The sequence below is a fragment of the Eschrichtius robustus genome, chromosome 16 (genome assembly GCF_028021215.1).
Source record: "Eschrichtius robustus isolate mEscRob2 chromosome 16, mEscRob2.pri, whole genome shotgun sequence".
NCBI classification, from domain to species: domain Eukaryota; kingdom Metazoa; phylum Chordata; class Mammalia; order Artiodactyla; family Eschrichtiidae; genus Eschrichtius; species Eschrichtius robustus.
In genome coordinates, this window is record NC_090839.1 from 26038460 (window position 1) to 26063622 (window position 25163).

The 25163-nt window shown below is 40.7% G+C and overlaps 1 protein-coding gene across 4 annotated transcripts in view; it reads right to left on the reverse strand.

Moving 5' to 3' along the window:
• The window catches only part of CBFA2T2 (CBFA2/RUNX1 partner transcriptional co-repressor 2), a 180996-nt gene that overhangs the window by 153951 nt on the left and 1882 nt on the right, over window positions 1-25163 (reverse strand). For 2 of the 4 annotated variants that reach the window (XM_068523863.1, XM_068523862.1), the window contains exon 2: window positions 20207-20309. The exons of the other annotated variants lie outside the window; for them this stretch is intronic. In XM_068523863.1, coding sequence (XP_068379964.1) covers window positions 20207-20267 — 61 coding nt within the window. In that variant the 5' untranslated portion in view covers window positions 20268-20309. The remainder of the gene's footprint in view (window positions 1-20206; window positions 20310-25163) is intronic. 4 annotated transcript variants of the gene reach the window in all.

Below are 25163 nucleotides of genomic sequence, written 5' to 3' on the forward strand. Positions count from 1 at the left end.
ACGGGACCTTAAATTAACTCAACCTCTACTTAAATCCTCAAAGGAATTTTCTCCCCATTAAGGAAGATTCATCAATATTGGTAAACTAAAAACACTGATTATTTCCTGAACAAATAAATAAACACTCATGAGGTGATAAATGATTTTATGTCACAGTCCTGAGTTTGTTTGAATGTTGCAAGTTATACTTTTTAGAATATTTTGATAACTTATGGACAAAATGGTATGAAATAGTGAAAATTAGGGATGTCCCAGGAATATAGAGAACTACAGATATGAGAGCTTGGTTACACAAAGACAACATAGCATTACCTGGTATATAAAATAAAAGGCAGTCAAAGTAAAGATGTATTCCTTGAGCAAAAAGTAAAGTCAAACATCAGTCCCTCCTCCTCCCTACCTTAGTCAGTTAATAACTAATCTCTCTCTCCTAGTACTTTCTCAGACATTATCATTTATCACTTTTACCACAAAGTGTCCTATATCAAAATAATTTTTCCTCCCTGTAATGCTTTCTCCATTTAGATTTAGACGATCTTTGTCAGGTTTAGACACTCGGAAGCACTGTTTCTGAAAGTAGTCTTTAGACCACCAAAAGAGAATTACTTAGGAGGCTTGGTGAAAACGCAGATTCCTGACCCGACCCCAAACTCCAGGATTTAAGTTTCTGGGAGGTGAAGTCCCAGAAGCTGCATTTAACAAGCTTCCCAGATGCTCTGGATGCACACCGAAGTGTACATGGCATAGTTATTTTTCCCTTCTTAATCGTTATTTTAATAAGCCTATGTTTACCAGTTATTTGGTATTAATTCACCTTCATTACTCTGGAATTCTGAGATACATACAAATTCATTTCCTGTTTGGTTTGTCCTGTCTCCAAGAAGAGCCTACTTCATTATCTCCCCAATATGTCTACCTAGTCTACTGACTGGCCCAGAGAAGGTCTTATGCAAATATTAACAAAATGGGAATTTAGTGAGTACATCATTAAAAGTTAGATATTAAAAGCAAAATGCTGCAGCAATATGGATGGACCTAGAGATTATCACACCAAGTGAAGTAAGTCAGACAGAGAAAGACAAATATCATATGATACCACTTTTATGCAGAATCTAAAATATGATACAAATGAGCTTATTTACAAAACAGAAACAGACTCACAGACACAGAAAACAAACTTATGGTTACCAAAGGGGAAAGGGGGTGGGAGTGGGATAAATTAGGAGTTTGGGATAAGCAGATACAAACTACTATACATAAAATAGATAAAAAAACAAGGTCCTACTGTTAGCACAGGGAACTATATTCAATATCTTGTAATAAACTATAATGGAAGAGAATATGAAAAAGAATATATATATAACTGAATCGCTTTACTGTACACAAGAAACTAACACAACATTGTAAATCACCTATGCTTCAATTTTTTTAAAAAAACCAATAAATAAATAAATAAAAGCAAAATGGATAATCTGTCGTATGTAATAGTTTACACTGGTGGAACTAATCACCAAAATACCTTATGGCATTAATGAGCTGAAAACTGGCAAGACTTCTATGACTTAGGCCTGGAGTTTGATCCACCTGAAGCTTTTCTTCTCTATGTCATCAATAGCAGAAAGGACCTATTTTCACTTCCAGCACAGTTCTGTCTAGCTACAGGTTCATTAATTCCTTTTTCTACCATCAGACACATGGAGAGACATTATCTCCTACAACTATAGGTAATAGGTGCATCTGCAAGAGCCAACTGCTCCAAAATGGACAACCATGCACTTTCTGAGAACGGGAAAAGGATTTGAATGATTCCTGGCAACCTCATGAAGCAGTTGATCATATATCTGCCTTTTTTAAAGAGCATTTGGAAAGTTCTCTGAAATGAAAGGTGTGATCCCTTTAAAGGCATCTCACTACTAACACTGAACAAATCAATATTGAATGTTGCAGTCGTTCATAAAACCTGTTCCAAGGTACTTAAAATAACAGAAGAGATGAATGTCTTTGCTCATCTTTAAAGCAAAGATCTGACAGAATGGTTTTGAGGACTTCTCATCTGACTGGAAATTACAAAGCCTCTGCAAAATATTATGATTCCATTTATAAAAAACATTATACATTTGCGTATTACAGATGTCCATAAAGGTATTCCAAGAAGTATGGAAATACACACAAACTTTCAGTGATGAGGTGAAATGGAATTTTTACTTTTTACTGTAGTTTGCTATAAATTTTTTATGAGAATGTCTTATATTACTTTTGTAAAATATCTTTCAAAAATTATAGTGTTGAAGCAGAATACTATATAATAAATTATCATAGATTCAGCACAGCAGAGAAAAGGAACATGGTAGCTAACAGAGTTAGTCTGTATGGTTAGTTAGTCTGTATGGTTCTGTGGTGTTAGGACTTGGGTTCAGGTCTTCTTTCTACTATCTAACCAGAGAGACATGCCCTGAGTGTCAATTCATTATCCATGCAGCCTCTGTTTCCTCAGCTGTAAAATGGGAGATGGCAATAGTACAATTCATAGCCTATTGTGAGCACTGAATAAAATAACCTACGTGAAATCCCCATGTAAAACATTATTTTTCAAATTAGGTACATATTACAAATATGCTATAAATATAATGTGAAACACTGTGCTTAAAGCTTTCTTTCTTCAGATAATTCACAATGTACTTAATAGCCATATAGAGCTTCTAAGGTCACTATGGCAATGATCATTTTACACAAGAATAACAGACCATAGAAACTATGGTAGACCAGATTAAATCTATACAAAGTCTACTAAATTTCAGTCACAGATCTTTCAAAGAAGTACCCAAGAACCTTTTCAATAAATTCCTAATATTTTGGGACTTCCCTGGTGGCGCAGTGGTTAAGAATCCGCCTACCAATGCAGAGGACACGGGTTTGAGCCCTGGTCCGGGAAGATCCCACATGCCGGAGAGCAACTAAGCCCGTGCGCCACAACTACTGAGCCTGCACTCTAGAGCCCGCGAGCCACAACTACTGAGCCTGCGCGCTAGAGCCCGCGAAACTACTGAAGCCCGCTTGTCTAGAGCCGGTGCTCCGCAACAAGAGAAGCCCGCGCACAGCAATGAAGAGTAGCCCCCGCTCGCCGCAACTAGAGAAAACCCGCGAGCAGCAGCAAAGACCCAGCATAGCCAATAAATAAATAAATACATGAATTTTTAAAAAATTTTTTTAAAACTTCCTGATATTTTACTTCCTTGTCAAATAGCTCTCACAAAAACAGAAGGCTGCATAACCTAAATTCCAAATAATGAGCTTTACAAGTATTCATATGATAAAGAGAATTTATATGTTCCCTCTACATCACTCCAAAGGCCATGTTAGGCCCAACCTCTATTTTCACTCACCAAGTTATTTATTTTTTACTTTTCTGGCCATGCCATGCGACTTGCAGGATCTTAGTTCCCCAACCAGGGATTGAACCTGGGCCCTGGCAGTGAAAGCTCAGAGTCCTAACCACTGGACCGCCAGGGAATTCACCCACTATGTTATTTATTTATTTATTTATTTTAATTTATTTGGCTGCATAGGGTCTTAGTTGTGGCACGCGGGCTTCTCTCTAGTTGTGGCGTGCAGGCTCCACAGCACGCAGGCTCAGTAGTTGCAGCACGCAGGCTTAGTTGTCCCACAGCATGTGGGCTCTTAGTTCCCCAACCAGGGATCGAACCTGCGTCCCCTGCATTGGAAGGCGGATTCTTAACCATTGGACCACCAGGGATGTCCCACCCACCATGTTATTTATATATCCTACTGTCTACTCAACATTTCTAGTTGGATATTTAATAGATATCTCATATACAAAATGTCCCATATCAAATTCCTGGTTCTCCATCCCAGCCCAAACCTACCTGGTGACTTCTACCCTCTCCCCAGTCTTTCTCAAATCAGTAAATTAGCAATTTAAGTCAATAATCTTGGAGTCATCCTTGACACACAACCTTCCCCCTGCCAACAGCCAATCCACTGGGGCAAATCCTATCCACTGCACCTTCAAAACATCCTGAATCCAACTATTTCTCCTTACCTCCACCATTAATATTTGATCCAAACCACCAACTTCCCTCTTTGGTCCACACCAAAAATTTCTTTTTTTTTGTCTTACTTTTATTTATAATAGTTTCTGAATTCACATTCCTGCTTCCACCCTTGCCCCACCAGTGTTTTCTCCAAGAGCAGAGTGACCTCTTTAAAAAGTAAAGGAGATAGGGACTTCCCCCCAATGCAAGGGGCCCAGGTTCAATCCCTGGTCAAGGAACTAGATCCCACATGCATGCCGCAATAAAGATCCCACGTGCCACAACTAAGACCTGGCGCAGCCAAATAAAAAAACAAAACAAAAGGTAAAGGAGATAATGTCACTCCCTCTGCTCAAAACCCTCCAATGATCTCCCACGTCATTTAGAAAATCCAAAATCCTTTCCTTGACTCTTAAAATCCCACATGCTCTGTCCCTGTTTACCTTCTGAGATTCTACCATTATTGCCCTTACTCACAATGTCTTCAGTTTTCCTAGCCTCCTTGCTATTTTATGAATACATCAAGCATGCTCCCACCTCAGGGCTCTGACACTTGCTAGTCCCTTTGCCTGGACTGTTCCTCTCCCAGATATCCACATGGCTAGCTTATTTTCTCCAGGTCTTTGCTCAAATGTCACTTGATCAGAGAAGTCTTTCTTAACTACTGTGTCTAACAGCACTCCCTACCACCCTCCTCTCTCTGTCCAACATACCTGCTTAACACTTTATCATCACTTGAATATATTAAACATGTGTGTATAAAATATATTTTTCATCACATTAAATTTCAAACTCTATGAGAGGAGACTTCCTTTTGTTCACTACTGTATCCCTGATACCTATACAAAGTAGAGGGACTCAGCAAAATGTTAAGACTGGTGAGGATGTAAAACAAATGAAATTCACACAGATTGCCGATACAAGTATAAATGGTACAATGTCTCTAGAAAACCTTTTGGCAGTATACACGCTCAATGACCTTCCAATTCCACTCCTAGGTATATACCCAACAAAAAGTCATACACATGTATACCCAAAGACATCGAAGAATGTTCTTTGGAGCATTATTCCTAACAGCCAAAAACTGGAAACAATCAAAATGTCCATCAACAACAGAATGGATAAATTGCAGTATATTTTTATAGTGGAATTCTATACAGCAATAAGAATGAAATATTGACACAAGAACATGTGTCATTGTTGAACAAAAGAAGCCAGATTGAAGAAAATATAGTATATGACTCTATTTATATAACGTTCATTTTTTTTTAAGCCAAAGGTTCAAATGGTGATAGAGGTCAACATACTGGTTACCCTGGTGGAGAGGGAGGGATAGTAACTGGCAGGTGAGAGGTGGGCTTCTGAAGTAGTTGCTCTTAATGTTCTATTTTTTGATCTGGATAGCAGTTACACAAGTATGATCACTTTGAGAGAATTCATTGAGCTGTACATTTATGGTTTATGAATTTTTTGTTTAATAAAAAGTTTACCAAAAAAAAAGTTACAGGGAAAAAGAAACACTATTAAGCTACCTTCCAAACAGCTAATGATTCCATTTATTTTAATTTTTTTTTTAATTTATTTATTTATTATTTTTGGCTGTGTTGGGTCTTCGTTTCTGTGTGAGGGCTTTCTCCAGTTCCGGCGAGCGGGGACCACTCTTCATCGCGGTGCGCGGGCCTCTCACTGTCGCAGCCTCTCCCATTGCAGAGCACAGGCTCCAGACACACAGGCTCAGTAGTTGTGGCTCACGGGCCTAGCCGCTCTGCGGCATGTGGGATCTTCCCAGACCAGGGCTCGAACCCATGTCCCCTGCATTGGCAGGCAGATTCTTAACCACTGTGCCACCAGGGAAGCCACGATTCCATTTATTTTAAACATCCTTCTATTAATAGCCATAAGCAAAATTTATTTTCATTTAGAATATAATTCAACCCACCTGCCACAACTAGAGAAAAACCTGTGTGCCGCAACTAAGACCCGATACAGCCAAATAAATAAATAAATAAATAAATATTTCTTTAAAAAACAAAATACAGGGGCTTCCCTGGTGGCGCAGTGGTTGAGAATCTGCCTGCCAATGCAGGGGACACGGGTTCAAGGCCTGGTCTGGGAAGATCCCACATGCCGCGGAGCAACTAGGCCCGTAAGCCACAACTACTGAGCCTGCGCGTCTGGAGCCCGTGCTCCGCAACAAGAGAGGCCGCGATAGTGAGAGGCCCGCGCACCGCGATGAAGAGTGGCCCCCGCTTGCCGCAACTAGAGAAAGCCCTTGCACAGAAACGAAGACCCAACACAGCCAAAAATAAATAAATTAATTAATTAAAAAAAAAAAAAAAACAAAATACAATTCAAGATTAGGTGATTAGTTAAAGCCACATCTTCAGTCACCTATAAACTGGAATCCAAGTGTTGAGAAAATGAACCGAAAGATCCTTTCTCACTATGTAATACTATCTAACTAGACAAAGGACCTATTTATGTATTTATTTATTTATTTATTTCCTTCCTTATTTATTTCATTTTATTTTTGGCTGCGTTGGGTCTTCGTTGCTGCACGCATGCTTTCTCTAGTTGCGGCGAGTGGGGGCTACTCTTCGTTGCGGTGCGTGGGCTTCTCATTGCGGTGGCTTCTCTTGTTGAGCACAGGCTCTAGGTGCGCAGGCTTCAGTAGTTGTGGCACGCAGGCTCGGTAGTTGTGGCGCACAGGCTTAGGTGCTCCGCGGCATGTGGAATCTTCCTGGACCAGGGCTCGAACCCGTGCCCCCTGCTTTGGCAGATAGATTATTAACCACCGTGCCACCAGGGAAGCCCATAAAGGATCTATTTAAATGCAAAAAATTTACTCATTTGTTACCGACAGACCTTTCCCCAAAGGTTTCTTTTTTCAATGTCACCATTCAGGGTAAATTTAATAAAACCTTTAGCCCTGTTTCCTCCCTTAATCTGTAGGATCAAAATCAGTCTGTCATGTTCTCGTATTTAATTGGCATGGATTGTCTGCCTGTTTTCCCTGTAATCGAGAAGAGGGTTCACACGTAAACAGGACTGATCTGGCAAATGCATAAACATACAAAGAGATCCTTTCCTTAAAATAAATTTGTGATCCACACACGGTCAAACCCTTGCACAATAAATTAACTCTTCAGCAGCCTCAAGCTAAAAAACTGGAGTCAAACCAATTAAGCCCTAATGGGATCCCAATTTCCTATTTCTGATAGCAGAAGTTTAAATAGACCCCTCTAAGTTTATAAACCTTTATCAACCACCCAGATAATCCTGTCACACTTAGTTCCAAATCTGCATATATGAAGATGTGCTACAATCAAAAATCTTTGATTACTGCACATTACAGCTTTCACTGCCACAACCAACACGTGCTTTAAAAAATTGGGGAATTTCAATTGCTTCAAAATGCAAATGATAGCCTTAATTAGAAAAGATGACTGATAAATAAATTTGACCCAACTGTTGTCTCCAAACTTTGCATGTCCTAATAATCTGCATAGTTACCTTATTCACCTATAGCCACCAAAAGGAACAAACAAGCAATTGTTAAAGATTGTCAGATACCATGTATGGTGGAATCTGGTCTGAGGATTTTATCAGGGTTCCCTCAGGATTTACTGCCTTTTAATTCATGGACCCACAGACTGTGGAATGAGAAGGAACTCAGAGATCCTTTATCTTTTGGCTTTCCTATATTTAGAGCATTCCTTTGCCTCAACAAAAATCTGCATACCCACTACGTGTACATAAAGTGCTCAAAATAAGTACAAGAACATAGGGGCAGCAAGAGCAGAGTACCTAATCATGGTCTATGTTTTTGTGCTGATAAAAAGCAGTTTCACAAAAAGAAGGAAGTTGACTTTCTATTAACACAGGCACAAAGCTTATAAGACACCGAGGCAAAATATAATAAAAAATAACTGAAAATAAGATAAAGCCAGAGTTCATTAGGAAAATCTTATCAGCAAATTGACAATATGAGTTAGTAATGCTCACTGCCAAAAGATATACAGAGGTCAGCAGTCTTTTTTTTTTTTTTTTGGCTGCACCACACAGCTTCCGGGATTTTAGTTCCCTAAGCAGGGATCGAACCCCAGCCCAAGGCACTGAAAGCACACAGTCCTAACCACTGGACTGCCAGGGAATTCCCACAGCAGTCTTTATGAGATAGCAAAGTTACATCTCAACTCTTCCTTCATAGTAGATGGTAGATAGAGGGATGGAGTCCTACAAGTATCACTGGATATAAGGTAAGGACAGAAACTGGTTCAAACAGTGGCTCTTAATGGGGTGGACGTGGTAAAGAATCACCTGAGAGGCCATTTCAAAAAACATACCAGACATCCTCCCCCTGAATATATCATAATATGGCTATCACACTGATATTCTAATAACTCCCCAAGGTATTTCTGATAGCACACCACCAATCCACCCATTTCGAGGAAAACCAGTTTTCCAGTTGTCTAGAACCAGAGGCTTAAAACAATGGGAAGCTCACCTGGAGATTATATAGAGTTGGGGAGCTGTTTAATGAAACAATCAGCTAAATTATACATTTTATTTCCTAGTCTTCAAAACTTGGAATAAAAAAAAAATTGAGAAATGTTTAGCAGTATCTACAGAATTCCTGAAATTTTGACTACTTACTTAACTTGATTGATTCTTTCTGAGTTAAGCCACTCACTAGAACACTCGAAAGTCCTAGTGAGTGGGTTAGACCTCAGTATTTCATGCTAGTATTGGGCATTCCATCAGCAGTACTACATGTAATACAAATGTCTACACAAGGCAGTTCTCCCAGCCAGGCCTTTTATAGCTGATAATACAGTAAGCTTATAGTACTAGGCAAAATGTCACCATCTCCAGAGTCAATATGATAGGTGACTCCTCAATGTGTCTAACCTGGGGACAAATTCTTTAGCCTAACATTCAAAGTTTCCCACAGCTCTGCCTGAACCTGCCTTTACTCATGCTTGCCCTGCACCTTCCAGCCTGGAGGCCTTTGCTTATTCCAAGAGTCAGTAACTAAGGCCATTTCCCATCCCACCCCCGTACAAACCCTGCCCATTGCCTGTTTCAGTAAGGGCTATGGGCTAACAGTTTTTATATTTTTAAAGGGTTGAAAAAAAAAGGGGAGGAAGAGGATATGTGACAGAATCCATTACGTGTTCCATAAAGCCTAAAATATCTACTATTAGGCTCTTCATAGAAAGTTTGCCTACTCCTGGCTTATTCCAGTATCAAGACCTGGAATGATTTCCTTTATCCCATTTCTCCATATCTGCCAATCCAAGATGGACCCATCCATCAAAATGCAACTATTATTCAGTGAAGCCTTTCTTGCTACTTTCAGTGAGATATGCTCTTCCTCTTTTAAATCTATCTCCTCTTTCTCCCTTAGCACACTTGTTTCCCTTTAGTTTCCAAACCCAAAATTCAGACACATGATCTGACAAAGCTACTGCATTAACCTAATTATTTTTACTGCTTCTTGCCTTGCCCCTTCAAATCCATCTGCACAGGGCCACCAGAGTGCTCTAGTTAGAACACAATCTTAACTATGTCATTCCCTCATCCTTTCTATTGCTCTGCATTACCTACAGAATAAAATCCAAGCATAAACCTGCCCAGTCTGCTTCTCTAGTCTCATTTCCTGCCATTCTCCACCGAGCACTTATACTTTAATAACACACCTCCATTTTTAAAATTTATTATTATTATTATTTTATTTTGGCTGCATTGGGTCTTCGTTGCTGCACGCGGGCTTTCTCTAGTTGCAGCGAGCAGGGGCAACTCTTCATTGCAGTGCGCGGGCTTCTCATTGCAGTGGCTTCTGTTGTTGCGGAACGCAGGCTCTAGGGCATGCAGCCTCAGTAGTTGTGGCTCGCAGGCTCTAGAACGCAGGCTCAGTAGTTGTGGTGCACAGGCTTAGTTGCTCCACAGCATGTGGGATCTTCCCAGACCAGGGCTCGAACCCGTGTCCCGTGCATTGGCAGGCAGATTCTTAACCACTGCACCACCAGGGAAGTCCCTAATAACATACGTATTTTTAATCCCCCCCAAACCTGGCCCAGACTTAGCTTTCCCCATCTCTTACCCCTTTTTTACTTGGGTCACTCACTTTGTTGGCAGAAGTATAAAAACTGACATATCATCTATGGAGAGTAATCTGGCAACATCTATCAAAATTATACAAATTGTACCCCTTGCCCAAGCAATTCTGCTTCTAGGAATTTAGTCTACAGATTTATGAAATGACATTTTTTACAAAGCTATGCAGCATTGTTTCTAACAGCAAAAGACTGGCATGTAAATGTCCATCAGTAGTGGACCGTAGGGAAAAAAGAAGTATTATGCACCCATACAATGAAATACAATGCAGAATGAGGAAGTTCTTTTATCTATGATATTATATGGCCCACAGGAATATATCTGCAAGGATACAGTAGAAATTGGTAATGCTAGTTGCCTCCAAGGAGGGGAATTGTGGCTGGAGCACAGAGGTGAGGCAGACAGTTCAGTAAATAACCTTTGTACCTTTTAATTGTTGAATTATGTAAATACACTGCCAGTCCAAAAATAATTTTTTTAGAAGTTGTTGGAGGGCTTCCCTGGTGGCGCAGTGGTTGAGAATCTGCCTGCCAATGCAGGGGACACGGGTTTGAGCCCTGGTCTGGGAAGATCCCACATGTCACGGAGCAACTGGGCCCGTGAGCCACACTACTGAGCCTGCGCGTCTGGAGCCTGTGCTCCGCAACAAGAGAGCCCGCGATAGTGAGAGGCCCGCGCACCGCGATGAAGAGTGGTCCCTGCTCGCCACAACTAGAGAAAGCCCTCGCACAGAAACGAAGACCCAACACAGCCATAAATAAATAAATAAATTTATTTATTTAAAAAAAAAAAAGTTGTTGGAAAGGAAAAACAGACTTGGTTCAAGACAGGCATCATCTTCTTTAAGAAGCCTTTTTTTGAAACACATCCATACATACATGCACATGCATTAGGTCAGATGCCTATCCTTGGTGGTTCTTATCATGCTATTATTACTGCTTACCATTCGGTACTGAAACATCAATCTGCTCCTCCCTCCACCATTGAACTACATTTAAATTTCTCCAGTGCCTTAGAATTCTCTTTATATTCCCCAGAATCCAGTACTAAGGGCTCAATAAATATTTGTGAAAGTAAATGAGTATTTGAAATCAAAAGTATCTTAGAAAATCAATGACTTTTAGTCACTGTAATGATAATTCATTAATAGTCCACCTTCTAGTATAATTAGCTGTTCATCTTGTTTCCAGTAGAATACAAATATTAGGTCCCTCAAAAAAATGATTCATTGAACTCAATTACCAAAGTAAAGAGAACAAAGAGACCAAAGTGGAAATGGCAAGTAAACTAAAACAATACACCAAAAAAAGGAACATTCACGTAAAAATAATCAGGAATTGATTTCAGGATTTCAAATTACTATTTAAAAACTATGGTTTTAATGGAAACTCTCCTTATTTACCAAATCACTCCTCAGAATCCAAAATTAGCATGTACTATTTAGAGACCTATAGAAAGCTCACAGCAAGCCAAGTGTTGATGTCCACAGCTACAGCTATGTGCTCAGTGGCTCTGAGGCATGTTTGGCATCCCATCTCCTTCCCAAGAAATTCACTGCCTCCATCAATTGAACCAGAATCTTTGCTTCACTATTTCCCAGTACAACTCTCCCCAACAGCATCAATTATAAGGGGAAAAGATGGACAATCATTGTCCAAACTTAATTAAAATCCAGTTGTCAAAGCTTTCATTACAAGAGGAATCAACAAAGTGTTAGGACAAAGAAGGAAAGACAAGCTGGAAGATCTCTGAGGACAGGGACTGAATCTTAACCACCTTGGCAGCCCCACAGCAGTTAGCACCATCCCTGCATCTAACAGCAGCACAATACAGTTGTTAAATGAACAGCTTCACTTAGACTAGGAACGGGATTTTTACTTAATCTGTATTGTTTAAGTTTCTAAAATATATTCATGCATTACAAAATCACTCATGTAATAACAAATAGTGTCCAGAACATGCTTTTACAGTCCCTCAATTGATTCTTGTCTTGTCAGGTGATTACCTGTCAGGTAGACAGAGACGGTATGGCTATCCCCATTTCACAGATGATAAGACACTCAAAATCCAAATATGAATTGTCCAAAGCTGCACTGCTTGTGAGTTGAAGGTAGAAGGAAGAACTGGGAAGCACCCACGTCTTCTAACTACTACACTTCTAACTAAAAAGAAACAGAATGTCCCCTCACAGCTCCAACTCTCAAAAACCCACACCCTGGCATTCTAGCTGTGTGACAGTGAGCAAACCACCTGGCTTCTGAACCTTATATGAAATAAGACGATGAGAATACTACCACCTACCTCACTTGATTGCTGTAAAAATTAGATAATGTGTGAAAATTGTTCTGATATATGTGTTGGTTGATATTATTTCTGTTAATGATATATAAATAAGAAATGACCAGGACTTCCCTGGTGGTGCAGTGGTTAAGAATCTGCCTGCCAATGCAGGGGACACAGGTTAGAGCCCTGGTCCAGGAAGATCCCACGTGCTGTGGAGCAACTAAGCCCACAACTAAGCACCACAACTACTGAGCCCCTGCGCCTAGAGCCCATGCTCCGCAACAAGAGAAGCTACTGCAATGAGAAACCCACACACCGCAACTAAGAGTAGCCCCTGCTCGCGCCAACTAGAGAAAGCCCACCCGCAGCAACGAAGACCAAACGCAGCCAAAAATTAATTAATTAATTTTTTAAAAAAATGAACATGCTGACTCCAACAGAAGACAAACAGTGTGAGACTCTACATTATAAAACAGAGAATATGCCTTTCATAAGTAGCAACTAGACAACCAAAATTGATTTCACCCAGATACACTGTTTCCTTAACACCTAATTCTAAAACAAAACAAAATGAAACACCCAACAAGCAAATGGAACTCTCATACATTACTGGTTAGAAATGCAAAATGGTACGGTGCAGCCACTCTGAAAAACACTCTGAGGGTTTCTTAAAAACTTAAACATGAAATTACCATAGAACCCAGCAATCCCACTCCTGTTTACCCAAGAGAAATAAAGACATATGTCTACAAGAGACCTGTGCATAAATTTAGAGCTTCATTCAAAATCATCAAAACAGGAAAGGAAACAACCCAAATGTCCACTAACCGGTAGACAGATTTTTTAAAAATCATGGTAAAGAGCTTCCCTGGTGGTGCAGTGGTTAGGAATCCACCTGCCAATGCAGGGGACATGGGTGTGAGCCCTGGTCCAGGAAGATCCCGTATGCCGTGGAGCAACTAAACCCATGCGTCACAACTACTGAGCCTGCGCTCTAGAGCCCATGTGCCACAACTACTGAAGCCCGCGTGCCTAGAGCCCGTGCTCCGCAACAAGAGAAGCTACTGCAATGAGAAGCCCGCGCACCGCAACGAAGACCCAACGCAGCTAAAATAAAATAAATTAAATTAATTAATTTTTTTAAAAAAATCATGGTACATCCACAAAGTGAAATGTTACTCAGCAATAAAAGGTTACTACAGATACAACATGGACAATTCTCAAAACAATTAGTGTAAGTGAAAGATATCAGATACAAAGGCTATATATTGTATGGTGTCATTTATATGACATGGAAAAGGGAAAAAAGGAGCAAGAGCGAGAGAGAGAGAAAGAGAGAGAAACCACTAGAGGGACAAAAACCAGTATACTAGTTACCAGGGGATGCTAAATGAGGGGAAAGGAGCACAAGGGATCTTTTGGGGATGATGGAAATAATCTATATCTTGATTGGTGTGGTGATTACAACTGCACACATTTGCCAAAACTCATAGAACTGTTCCCTTAAAAAGAGTAAATTTTACTGTATGTAACTTATAGCTCAAAAACTTGACTAAAAGAGAAAGAAAAAAGAAACTACTCCATTTACACATCTGGAGAAAAAAAGGAATACTTAATTATCACAATATTTATACTCAATTTGGGTCAGTATTTGCTTAAGAAATTTTAGCTAAACCACCTAACAACTGCTAGGTTAAACCTCTCTGTGGAGGTTTTACAGGGATGCCATGTTTTCAGAGAAACCATTCTTTTTTTTTCAGTCAGTACTGGGAGAAGCTCGTTGGTAACATCAAAAGACGGGGTACTTCTCTTTCCTAAGGAATCAGTATTATTTTGACAGTGCTCACTCTGGTAGTCACCATTATTTGACTTTCATTCATCATCCCCTACTTCATTCCTCCTGTTCTCCCCGTTCCAAAACCCCAAACAGGGAAACCTATAGTTCTCACCTACAAATATATCTGAGAAATGAGCACACTCAGAGTTTGAAAGGCAAACCACTCAGTAGCAAATCACTCTGCCTTTTTTACATGAAACAAAAAAAAAAGGAAAATTTTCACTATGTGCCAAAACCAGCAAGTCAACAGCTGCAAATTACTACAACCATATAAAATTTAAAAACTATTCACCCAGGGTAAGGAAGACACTCCATGGCTGAGAGTCAATCAAATGCGCTTCCAAAAGGTGAACAGAAATACTGAGATTTATTGGGAATTCCCTGGCAGTCCAGTGGTTAGGACTCAGCGCTTTCACTGCCCTGGCCCAGGTTCAATCCCTTGTCAGGGAACTAAAGTACCGCAAGGCACCGCATGGCCTAAAAAAAAAGTATACATCAAATTTCTGTAGGTTGAATTACATCTTAAATCATTGAGGAGCTACCCCAAAGTAACTTCTGTACACACTATATTGACCATATACCCTCAGACTAAAAACAAACAAACAAACCTGTAATCAAAGAGGTTTACAAACTGAACTTCATGGTAACATGGGTTAGCAATCTTGGACCTATTTTCTGTATATTCTAGGTTTGGGCAAATAAGTAAAATATATTGTGGATTATGTGAGTCAGGCTTACAATCCCTAGGTAAGAGAAGGGACTTAAAAATATGGAAAGGATAAAGGCTAAACGAAGTTTGTGGTATTGGAGGTATTAGTCTGAACACACAGTTCTGAAACCAAGTACCCTTATCAAGATTATGATTAATCTATCCAAAATTTATTCCCTTTCTTGTCCCCTCTGACCTCAATCCTGTGCTAACTGAACACTAATCAACCATAGTCAGATGAGTAAAACTGCTATTGTTGATAACAGCATTAACGAACTAAAACTGCTGTTATAAACATCATCATTAACATACAGGGCTTCCCTGGTGGCGCAGTGGTTGAGAATCTGCCTGCCAATGCAGGGGACATGGGTTCAAGCCCTGGTCTGGGAAGATCCCACATGCCGCGGAGCAACTAGGCCCGTGAGCCACAACTACTGAGCCTGCGCGTCTGGAGCCTGTGCTCCACAACAAGAGAGGCCGCGATAGTGAGAGGCCCGCGCACCGCGATGAAGAGTGGCCCCCGCTTGCCACAACTAGAGAAAGCCCTCGCACAGAAACGAAGACCCAACACAGCCATAAATAAATAAATAAATAAAATGCAGGAATTAAAAAAAAAAAAAAAAAAAATACAAACTCAGGTTGTTCCTCCAGCACAAGTTGAGCTAACAGACCCCCGAGCCACAGATCACTTTGGCTGGAGAATCGTAAACCAGAGACATCCTGACTCCCAAAACTACAATTAAGAAATGTCCCAGAAATGTCACAAAACGAACATTAGTCCCAGCCTCTTTGTTCTTCCCCTTTAAAAGAAAAAACCCTAACTCAAAGACCAGGTGGGTTTGGATCCGACTTCCTTGCTTGGCGCCCTGCAATAAGTCCTTACTTTGCTGCAAACTACCACTGTCAGAGTTTGGCTTTCTGCACCATGGGCACAGAAGCCCTTTGCTCAGTTTCAGTTTTTATTACATGTAGATAAAAATAGACATTTAGATATATGCGTGTGTATATATGTATGTGTACATATATACATAGATTTTTTAGCTCTGCCCATTAAAAGGATCTGGAAGCAATGACATCCCATAGCAATGAGCACACACAACAACCACATCTTGATTTCTAAATAATTTTCTCCACTAACAGGAATTAGGAGAGAAACACCTTGGAGAAATGGCTGATTCCAATGCTCAGGTAGGAAGATAAGCCTGGAATATCTTTTTTGCGCCAAAAAGTAAGGAAGTGGTCCAAGAATGTTGGGAACTTGTCAAAAGCTAGCTTGAAGGGGTTCCCACTGCCAAATCTGGGACAGTGTGAAAAACACAATAAATAATGATGGTAACAGATTATAACCTGCTACATAAAATAAGAATCCATATTAATATTGAGTTGGCAAAAAGGTTCATTCGGTTTTTTCCCTAAGATGGGTCTAGTAGCACTTAGTTGTCTTTAACTTCATTCCAAACAATTTATTAGATTGTATGTGACAGCTGTCATATCAGTATATATTTAAAATAACTTATCAAAGTTGGTGAATTTTTGTGTAGCCATTTTAATATTGAAGATGAGAAAAAAAAGCAACATTTTTGGCATATTATGCTTTATTATTTCAAGAAAGGTAAAAATGCAACCAAAAGGCAAAAAAAGATTTGTGCAATGTATGGCGAAGGTGCTGCGACTGATCGAACGCGTCAAAAGTGGTTTGCAAAGTTTTGTGCTAGAGATTTCTCGCTGGAGGATGCTCCATGGTCGGGTAGGCCAGATGAAGTTGATAGCGATCAAATCGAGACATTAATTGAGAACAATCAACGTTATATGACGCGAGAGACAGCTGACATACCCAAATATCCATATCAAGCACTGAAAATCATTTCCACCAGCTTGGTTATGTTCATTACTTTGATGTGTGGGTTCCAGATAAGTTAAATGAAAAAAACCTTGACCTTATTTCTGCATGCGATTCTCTACTGAAACGTAATGAAAACGTTCCGTTTTTAAAACAAAATTGTGACGGGCAATGAAAAGTGGATACAATACAATAATGTGGAACGGAAGAGACCGTGGGGCAAGCAAAATGAACCACCACCAACCACACCAAAGGCCAGCCTTCATCCAAAGAAGGTGATGTTGTGTATATGGTGGGACTGGAAGGGAGTTCTCCATTATGAGCTCCTTCCCAAAAACCAAATGACTAACTCCAACAAGTACCGCTCCCAATTAGACCAACTGAAAGCATAACTCAACGACAAGCATCCAGAATGAGTCAACAGAAAACACATAATCTTCCATCGAGATAATGCAAGACTGCATGTTTCTTTGATGACCAGGCAAAAACTGTTACAGCTTGGCTGGGAAGTCCTGATTCATCTGCCGTATTCACCAGACATTGCACCTTCGGCTTTCCATTTCTTTTGATTTTTACAAAATTCTCTTAATGGAAAAATTTCAATTCCCTGGAAAACTGTAAAAGGCACCTGGACAGTTCTTTGCTCCAAAAGATAAAAAGTTTTGGGAATATGGAATTATAAAGTTGCCTGAAAAATGGCAGAAGGTAGTGGAACAAAAGGGTGAACATGTTGTTCAATAAAGTTCTTCGTGAAAATGAAAAATGTATCTTTTATTTTTACTTAAAAACCGAAGGCAATTTTTGGCCAACCCAATACATACAAATAAGGGTTAGAAAATGCTCTGCAGTAGAATATTAACTAAAAAGCGAAGAATGACTGATAGAAAACCACAGCACAACTATCAGAGTAATTAACTGACTCAGGCAAACATCATCAACAGATGCTACAACCAATGGATAAAAGTTTGATGAAGGGACTTCCCTGGTGGCACAGTGGTTAAGAATCTGCCTGCCAATGCAAGGGACACAGGTTCGAGCCCTGGTCCGGGAAGATCCCACATGCTGCGGAGCAACTAACCTCGTGTGCCACAACTACTGAGCCTGCACTCTAGAGCCCACCAGCCACACCTACTGAAGCCTGCGCACCTAGAGCCCATGCTCCGCCACAAGAGAAGCCACCACAATGAGAAGCCCGCGCACCGCAACAAAGAGTAGCCCCCACTCACTGCAACTAGACAGAGCCCGCGTGCAGCAACGAAGAACCAACACAGCCAAAAATAAAAATAAATTAATTAATTAAAAAATTTTTTAAAAAGAACATTATTGGGGGACTTCCCTGGTGGTGCAGTGGTTAAGAGGCTAAGAATCCGCCTGCCAGTGCAGGGGACACAGGTTCGAGCCCTGGTCCAGGAAGATCCCACATGCTGCAGAGCAACTAAGCTCGCGAGCCACAACTCCTGAGCCTGCATGCCACAACTACTGAAGCCTGCGTGCCTAGAGCCCGTGCTCCACAACAAGAGAAGCCACCGCAGTGAGAAGCCCACACACTGCAACAAAGAGTAGACCCCACTCGCCACAACGAAGACCCAACACAGCCAAAAATAAAATACAAATACATAAATAAATAAATTTTTAAAGAAGAACATTATGGAACAAATGGCAAAATTTGAATAAAGTCAGTATATTAGATAATAATATTGTATCAAATCTGTATTTCCTGATTTTGGTAAGTATATTGCTGTGGTTACATAAGAGAATGTCCTAGTTTATTGGAAATATACATTACCTTATTTATGGTAAAGAAGTATCACATTTGTAACTTACTCTAAAATACAGTTCCAAAAAATACTATGCATATATAAAAAGAATATAGAAAATATAGTAAAATGCTGACATTTGGGGAATCAAAGTGAATGGCATACAGGAATTTTAATAACATCCTTGCAACTTTTTCCTAAGTTTGAAATTATGTCAAAATACAAAGTTTGAAAAAAAAAGAAAAAGGAGTAAAAAAAAAAAAAAAAGTGGTTTTTTAAATAATGTGATCACCATCCTTGAATATGTTTGTGTTTTTCTAACACAGTATGGTGTAATATATATTTAAGAAGAGATGAGAGTATAGTTTAAACCACTGAGGCAGACCAACCCATCCAGGGAAAATTGAGGAGCTTATGAAAACTATAGCTCCTGAGCTCCTAGCAGCTCCAGGCAGCTACTGGATGAATGCCAGGGGAGCTAAGACCATCATCACCTCACCCCCTACCTCTCCTTCACCACTCAGAACTTGCCTCTCCTAAGCCACCTCTACCTTTAATCTCGGCCATAAAGAGGACTTGCTTTCTGCCTGCCTCCTCCCTGTGAAGTTGACTCCACTTCTCAAGAGGGAAACAAAATGAATCATGCTTTCTCAATATTAAGGACAAAAAAATCCTGCCACATTTTTGGTGGATAAAAATGTCACTAGTGGACTTCCCTGGTGGCGCAGTGGTTAAGAATCCGCCTGCCAATGCAGGGGACACGGGTTCGATCCCTGGTCCGGGAAGATCCCACATGCTGCGGAGCAACTAAGCCCATGCGCCACAACTACTGAACTTGCACTCTGGAGCCTGTGAGCCACAACTACTGAGCCCGTGTGCTGCAGCCACTGAAGCTCACATGCCTAGAGTCCATGCTCCGCAATAGGAGAAGCCACTGCAATGAGAAGCCCGCACACTGCAACCAAGAGTAGTCCCCGCTCGCTGCAACTAGAGAAAGCCTGCGCGCAGCAACAAAGATCCAAGGCAGCCAAAAAAAAAAAAAAAAAAAAAGCACTAGTATTTTAGCTTTTATGGGGGGTTGGGGAAGGGGAGAGGATGGATAGCGGTAAACAGACAGTAAACTAGCTAAAAACTATATGTGAATTAGAGAAAATGGTGATTTTGATTAGTGGAGCTCTAGGGATATAAGGTAAAAATGAATAAATCTGTGCTATTTCAATGTCTGTTCTCATGTGGCTTTGAAAAATTAAAAGCAGGCAGGACCTCTGCATGAAGATGGCTAAGTTAACAAAGGAATAAGGGAAACATCTGTAAGAGAGGAAAAGGTCAAAGTAGTGTGTCAAGGGAGCTGTGCTATGCCTGGTATTAACATTTCACTTGAGTTGCTCCAGAGGTCAGATTACATATTTGTTGCCATCAGCTAATTTAATTGAAAGGTCTAGCCAACTCCAAAGCTATCAATTCAGACAGAAGGATACCTAGCTCTGAGTTAACTCTGAATTTTACTTTGATTTCTGCATTTAATTACAGCAATACAAAATAGAGGGGTAGAATCATATTTTAAAGAGCCACATTCCAAAGTAAAGGTTCACTGCATAGTCCATATACCATATTTGATGATCCGTATTTGACAGCTCCTCACAGGGCCACGTAAAGTTAGCATGGACATTTCTTGGGCTTTTGATGTTCATTGCCATCATCTGCTTCACTGCTAAAATCAGGAAACACATGGAATGAATTGGTAAAATATGCTGAGAGTTTCTGCTGCCTTTTTGTTTTTTGTTTTTAATTCATCACTAAGGCCAATTCAGGATACCTCTAAACAAGACCAAGATCTAATTCAGCAATCTTTAAATCATATCCATCCACAGAACATTTTAGATGTTAGGGAAAGAAAGTTGTTGAAGAAAAATGATGGGAAATCAAGTATCTTCAGGGAGCACTGGTATCCTCAGGAACACATGTCTAAAAACCTCTAGCTGACCTAGTAAAAACAAGGAGCCACGTGATAGAAGGTAAAAACTAGTGGGTTTTGGACTCAGATCTCAATGAATTCAATATCAGGACTGAACTAAGTGGGAATAGTGTTATCTGCTACTGGTTAACTGTGTGACCTAGGGGAATTTATTTAACTTCTTGAGCCTTATTTCCTCGTCTGTAAAAGAGAGATACTAACTCCCTCTCAAGGATGTTCTAAGAATTACATGAGATAACATACATGAAAAGTGCCCAGCAGAAAATCTAGCAAAAACTTTTTTTTAAAGAATTCAACTGGACTTAAAGTCAGATTCAGTTGACATATCTGCTACAGACTCATTTTACAAGTTTAATTTATGATACCCCAGCTCCTATAATTTCAGATAGCCTCAAGGCCTTTGAGGGGCCAGAGAGAGAAACCAGAGACAGAAGCAAAAGCTACTTAACCAGCCATAATAAAACCCAGAGACAGGCTGTACTAGCTCATATTGCACATGGGGCCAGTCAATACAGTGCTAGTAAGGCCCTAATCTTACTCAAGCAGAAACTATAACTAGGGCAGAGATTCTCCCTCAGCCTTCAAACTTTTAGCGATTTTAAGTAAATCTTTACAATTGAGTGATCACTTTCTATAATGAGGTTCAAAACAATACTCTAAAACTAAGGATTGGGCTTCCCTGGTAGCGCAGTGGTTAAGAATCCACCTGCCAATGCAGGGGACACAGGTTTGAGCCCTGGTCTGGGAAGATCCCACATGCCGCGGAGCAACTAAGCCCGCGTGCCGCAACTACTGAGCCTGCGCTCTAGAGCCTGTGAGCCACAACTACTGAAGCCCACGCACCTGGAGCCCGTGCTCCACAACGAAGAGTAGCCCCCGCTCGCCGCAACTAGAGAAAGCCTGCGCGCACAGCAACGAAGACCCAACGCAGCCAAAAAAAAAAAATTAAATAAATAAAATAATTAATTAAAAAAAAACTAAGGATTGAAGCTAAAACCGGCAGGTGAGAAATCTTACTTCCCCACCTCCTTCCTCCTGTTTTCCTTACCCTGGAGGAAGTATGAACTTAGTGAATTAATTCATCTTTATCCTAGTGCTACATTCAGTATACTATCATTTAAACCACCCTTCCTGAGACTTCCCTGGTGGTCCAGCGGTTAAGAATCTGCCATCCAATGCAGAGGACATGGGTTCAATCCCTGGTTAGGGAACTAATATCCCACATGCGGCGGGGCAACTAAGCCCACGCGCCGCGACTACTGAGCCCATGCACTCTAGAGCCTGCGCACCACAACTAGAGAGAAGCCCGCACACAGCAAAGAAAGATCCCATGTGCTGCAACTAAGACCTGACGCAGCCAAATAAATAAAAATCCATCCTAAAAACTAATAAATGTCCCTTAAAGGAAAACGCTAATAATTAAAAACAAATAAATAAACCACTCTTCCTGTCTAAAAGCTTTCAGCAGCTACCTTAATGTTAAGAACTCTGGCTCTGAAGTCACAAAAGATCTAGATTTTAATCTGGGCTTGGTCATTTATTAGCTCTATGACATCTGAGTCAATTTCCTAATCTATAAAATTTGTAAAATGAGGATATATATCTAACTAAAAGAGTGAAGGATTAAAAGGCAAAAGTGAGTATAAGCTTGGCATGGTATCTGGCCCAAAATAAACATTCAATACTAGTTATTATTATTATTATTATTAGGCAGGAGTTATCCTCATTTACAGATTAAACAAACAAACTGAGTCTCAGAGGTTGAATAACTTCCCAGTAGAACGGGGCCTCAAACTCAAAGTCTGCCTCCAAATTCTGCTTTTTCCATTATGCCAAACAACCCACCTCATGTACATCCCTGCCTTTTTTTTTTTTTTATATATAAATGTATATTGCACTGTCTGATCAAGCCTAGAGCTTTCTTTTTTTTTTTTAATTAATTAATTTATTTATTTATGGCTGCGTTGGGTCTTCGTTTCTGTGCGAGGGCTTTCTCTAGTTGTGGCAAGTGGGGGCCACTCTTCATCGCGGTGCGCGGGCCTCTCACCATCGCGGCCTCTCCTGTTGCGGAGCACAGGATCCAGACGCGCAGGCTCAGTAATTGTGGCTCACGGGCCCAGTTGCTCCGCGGCATGTGGGATCTTCCCAGACCAGGGCTCGAACCCGTGTCCCCTGCATTGGCAGGCAGATTCTCAACCACTGCGCCACCAGGGAAGCCCCATCCCTGCCTTTTTAAACAGGCTACTAACTGCAATTTAACGAGTCTTGATCGTGTGGTCACAGATTATGGGTGTTTTTAATCTTATTCCATTTTTTTCATATGCAATAGTTTGGGAGGAAAATGACTGAACACATCAATGTGGCATAGCAGGTAATGACCACAGGAAAGGATGAGACCCTGTCTCTCGTTGGGGGTAGTATCCTTACCTGGGGTAGGCTCTCTCCTCTCCAAGTGCATTTGTTGCTTTAAATCTGCTGAGTTGGGCTTGGATAAGTACCCTGAGACTAGTGACAGTACCTCTAAGCCTGAGGAACAAAGTAAAGACACACTTTCCAAACCTAGAAGGAGCGATCATGCACGTAGAGAGAACCACCTTTAGAATAGCAATCTTCAATCAAGGGACACATTTAGTCAGAGACAACATCCATAGGAAGGGAGCAGGGTAATTAAATTCCATAACCTCAGGTGGGAAGGAAACTAGTTGATGTCGTCTAAGTAAGTCAGCTTCCCAGGGTGGGAAAGGACGGAGAGTGGACCTAGAGGAACAAATAGAAGGCATCTAATTCAACCTCAGAGAAGTCTTTCTGGTGCACTTTCTCATCTCTTCTTTCTTTCTAATGGGTAAGTGCCAGATAAAGAGAGAGTTACTGAACATGACAGTTCTCACCCCTTTTGAATAGTGATGCTTATCTACCGTAAAATATTTGTGAGCTTTTCATTAATGAGTATGGTCATTTATCATTCCACTTGTAACTGTTCAGAATTCTTTGTAGGTTCAAGGATTTACATACCTTTCTCCACATTTATGGACTTCGCGCTTACCTTGCTAGGCAAAATAAAATCACAAAAATGCAGATACTATCATAACCCTCAAGGAGTTTATATTTAGAGGTTTACATTCTTAGATAACTTAAGAAGGCAGAATGAGTGCCACCAGAGACGAAAGAGCTGTTGTGCGTTGAAAATGAAAAGTTCTAGAACAGGCTTCCTTGCCATCACAACCGCTAGGCACAACTCCAGCCCAAAATCACTTATCTATTAACAAGGTATACAAGCTTCAGTCAGGTTCCCTGCAGGTCCAGATCTGGAGAACTACTCACCAAGCCCTCAACAGCCTCCCAGTTTCCACTCTATACCCTCAGCCAATAAGGTTCAAGCCTCATCCTTCTGGAAAAAGCCCTTCTCCTTCTTAGGCCTGGTTCAAATGTCACCTCCTTACCTGAACCTTACTTGGACCCTCGAAGAACATTTAGTTGTGCCTACTCTACATTCCCAAAAGCCTTTGAGAACTTAAAGCACTGTATCATTACCCATGTACTTGTGCAGGACCCCTACTAAATTGTGAGATTCCAAGTCATCTTTGTATCCTCAGCCACTAACAGCACCCAAACTAGTGTGTCAAGCCCAGTGTAAGTACTTCACATATATTAAGATATACATTATACCAATATGTACATATTATCAATCTTCACAATAAAACTGCAAACAAGATAGGAACTCTCATCATCTCGATTTTACAGATGAGGAAGATAAAAGTGCACAGAAAGGATAGGCAGTGCTGAAGGTCTCAAAGCTAGTAAGGACTGGACCCCAAGATTTCAACCTAGGCACAACTCCAGAACTAATTTCAACAGACATCATGGGTTGAGGGGAAGGTCCGACTACAAGATCAATGGTCTCCACCATAGGGGGCATTGTTACCATTCACACACTTGGGGGTGGAAAGACAATACTGTAACTTCTACTTATATTTGTTTTAGCTCATCCTTTTGTAAAATGTCTATTTTTGCACGTTATAAAATATACATAATACAGTCTACACTGTAATTTAAAACAAACATTCACATGTGTGCATACTCAACCATATTTACTGATACAAAGAACACTAAAAACATCTGAGGCCCTACTCTAGACTATTTCCCCAAGGGACTCTGAGCTCCTGCATTCTCTCTACCTAGTTTCAGTTAAAAACATCAGCCAGGGGCTTCCCTGGTGGCGCAGTGGTTGAGAATCTGCCTGCCAATGCAGGGGACACAGGTTTGAGCCCTGGTCTGGGAAGATCCCACATGCCGCGGAGCAACTAGGCCCGTGAGCCACAACTACTGAGCTGGCGCGTCTGGAGCCTGTGCTCCACAACAAGAGAGGCCACGACAGTGAGAGGCCTGCGCACCGCGATGAAGAGTGGCCCCCACTTGCCACAACTAGAGAAAGCCCTCGCACAGAAACGAAGACCCAACACAGCCAAAAATTAATATAAAAATAAATAAATTAATAAGAAATTGACATTTAAAAAAAAACAACATCAGCCAGTCAAGACTATAGGTAAGCTTCTAGAGGCAAGAGTCTGCTCTTACTCATCTACAGAAGCC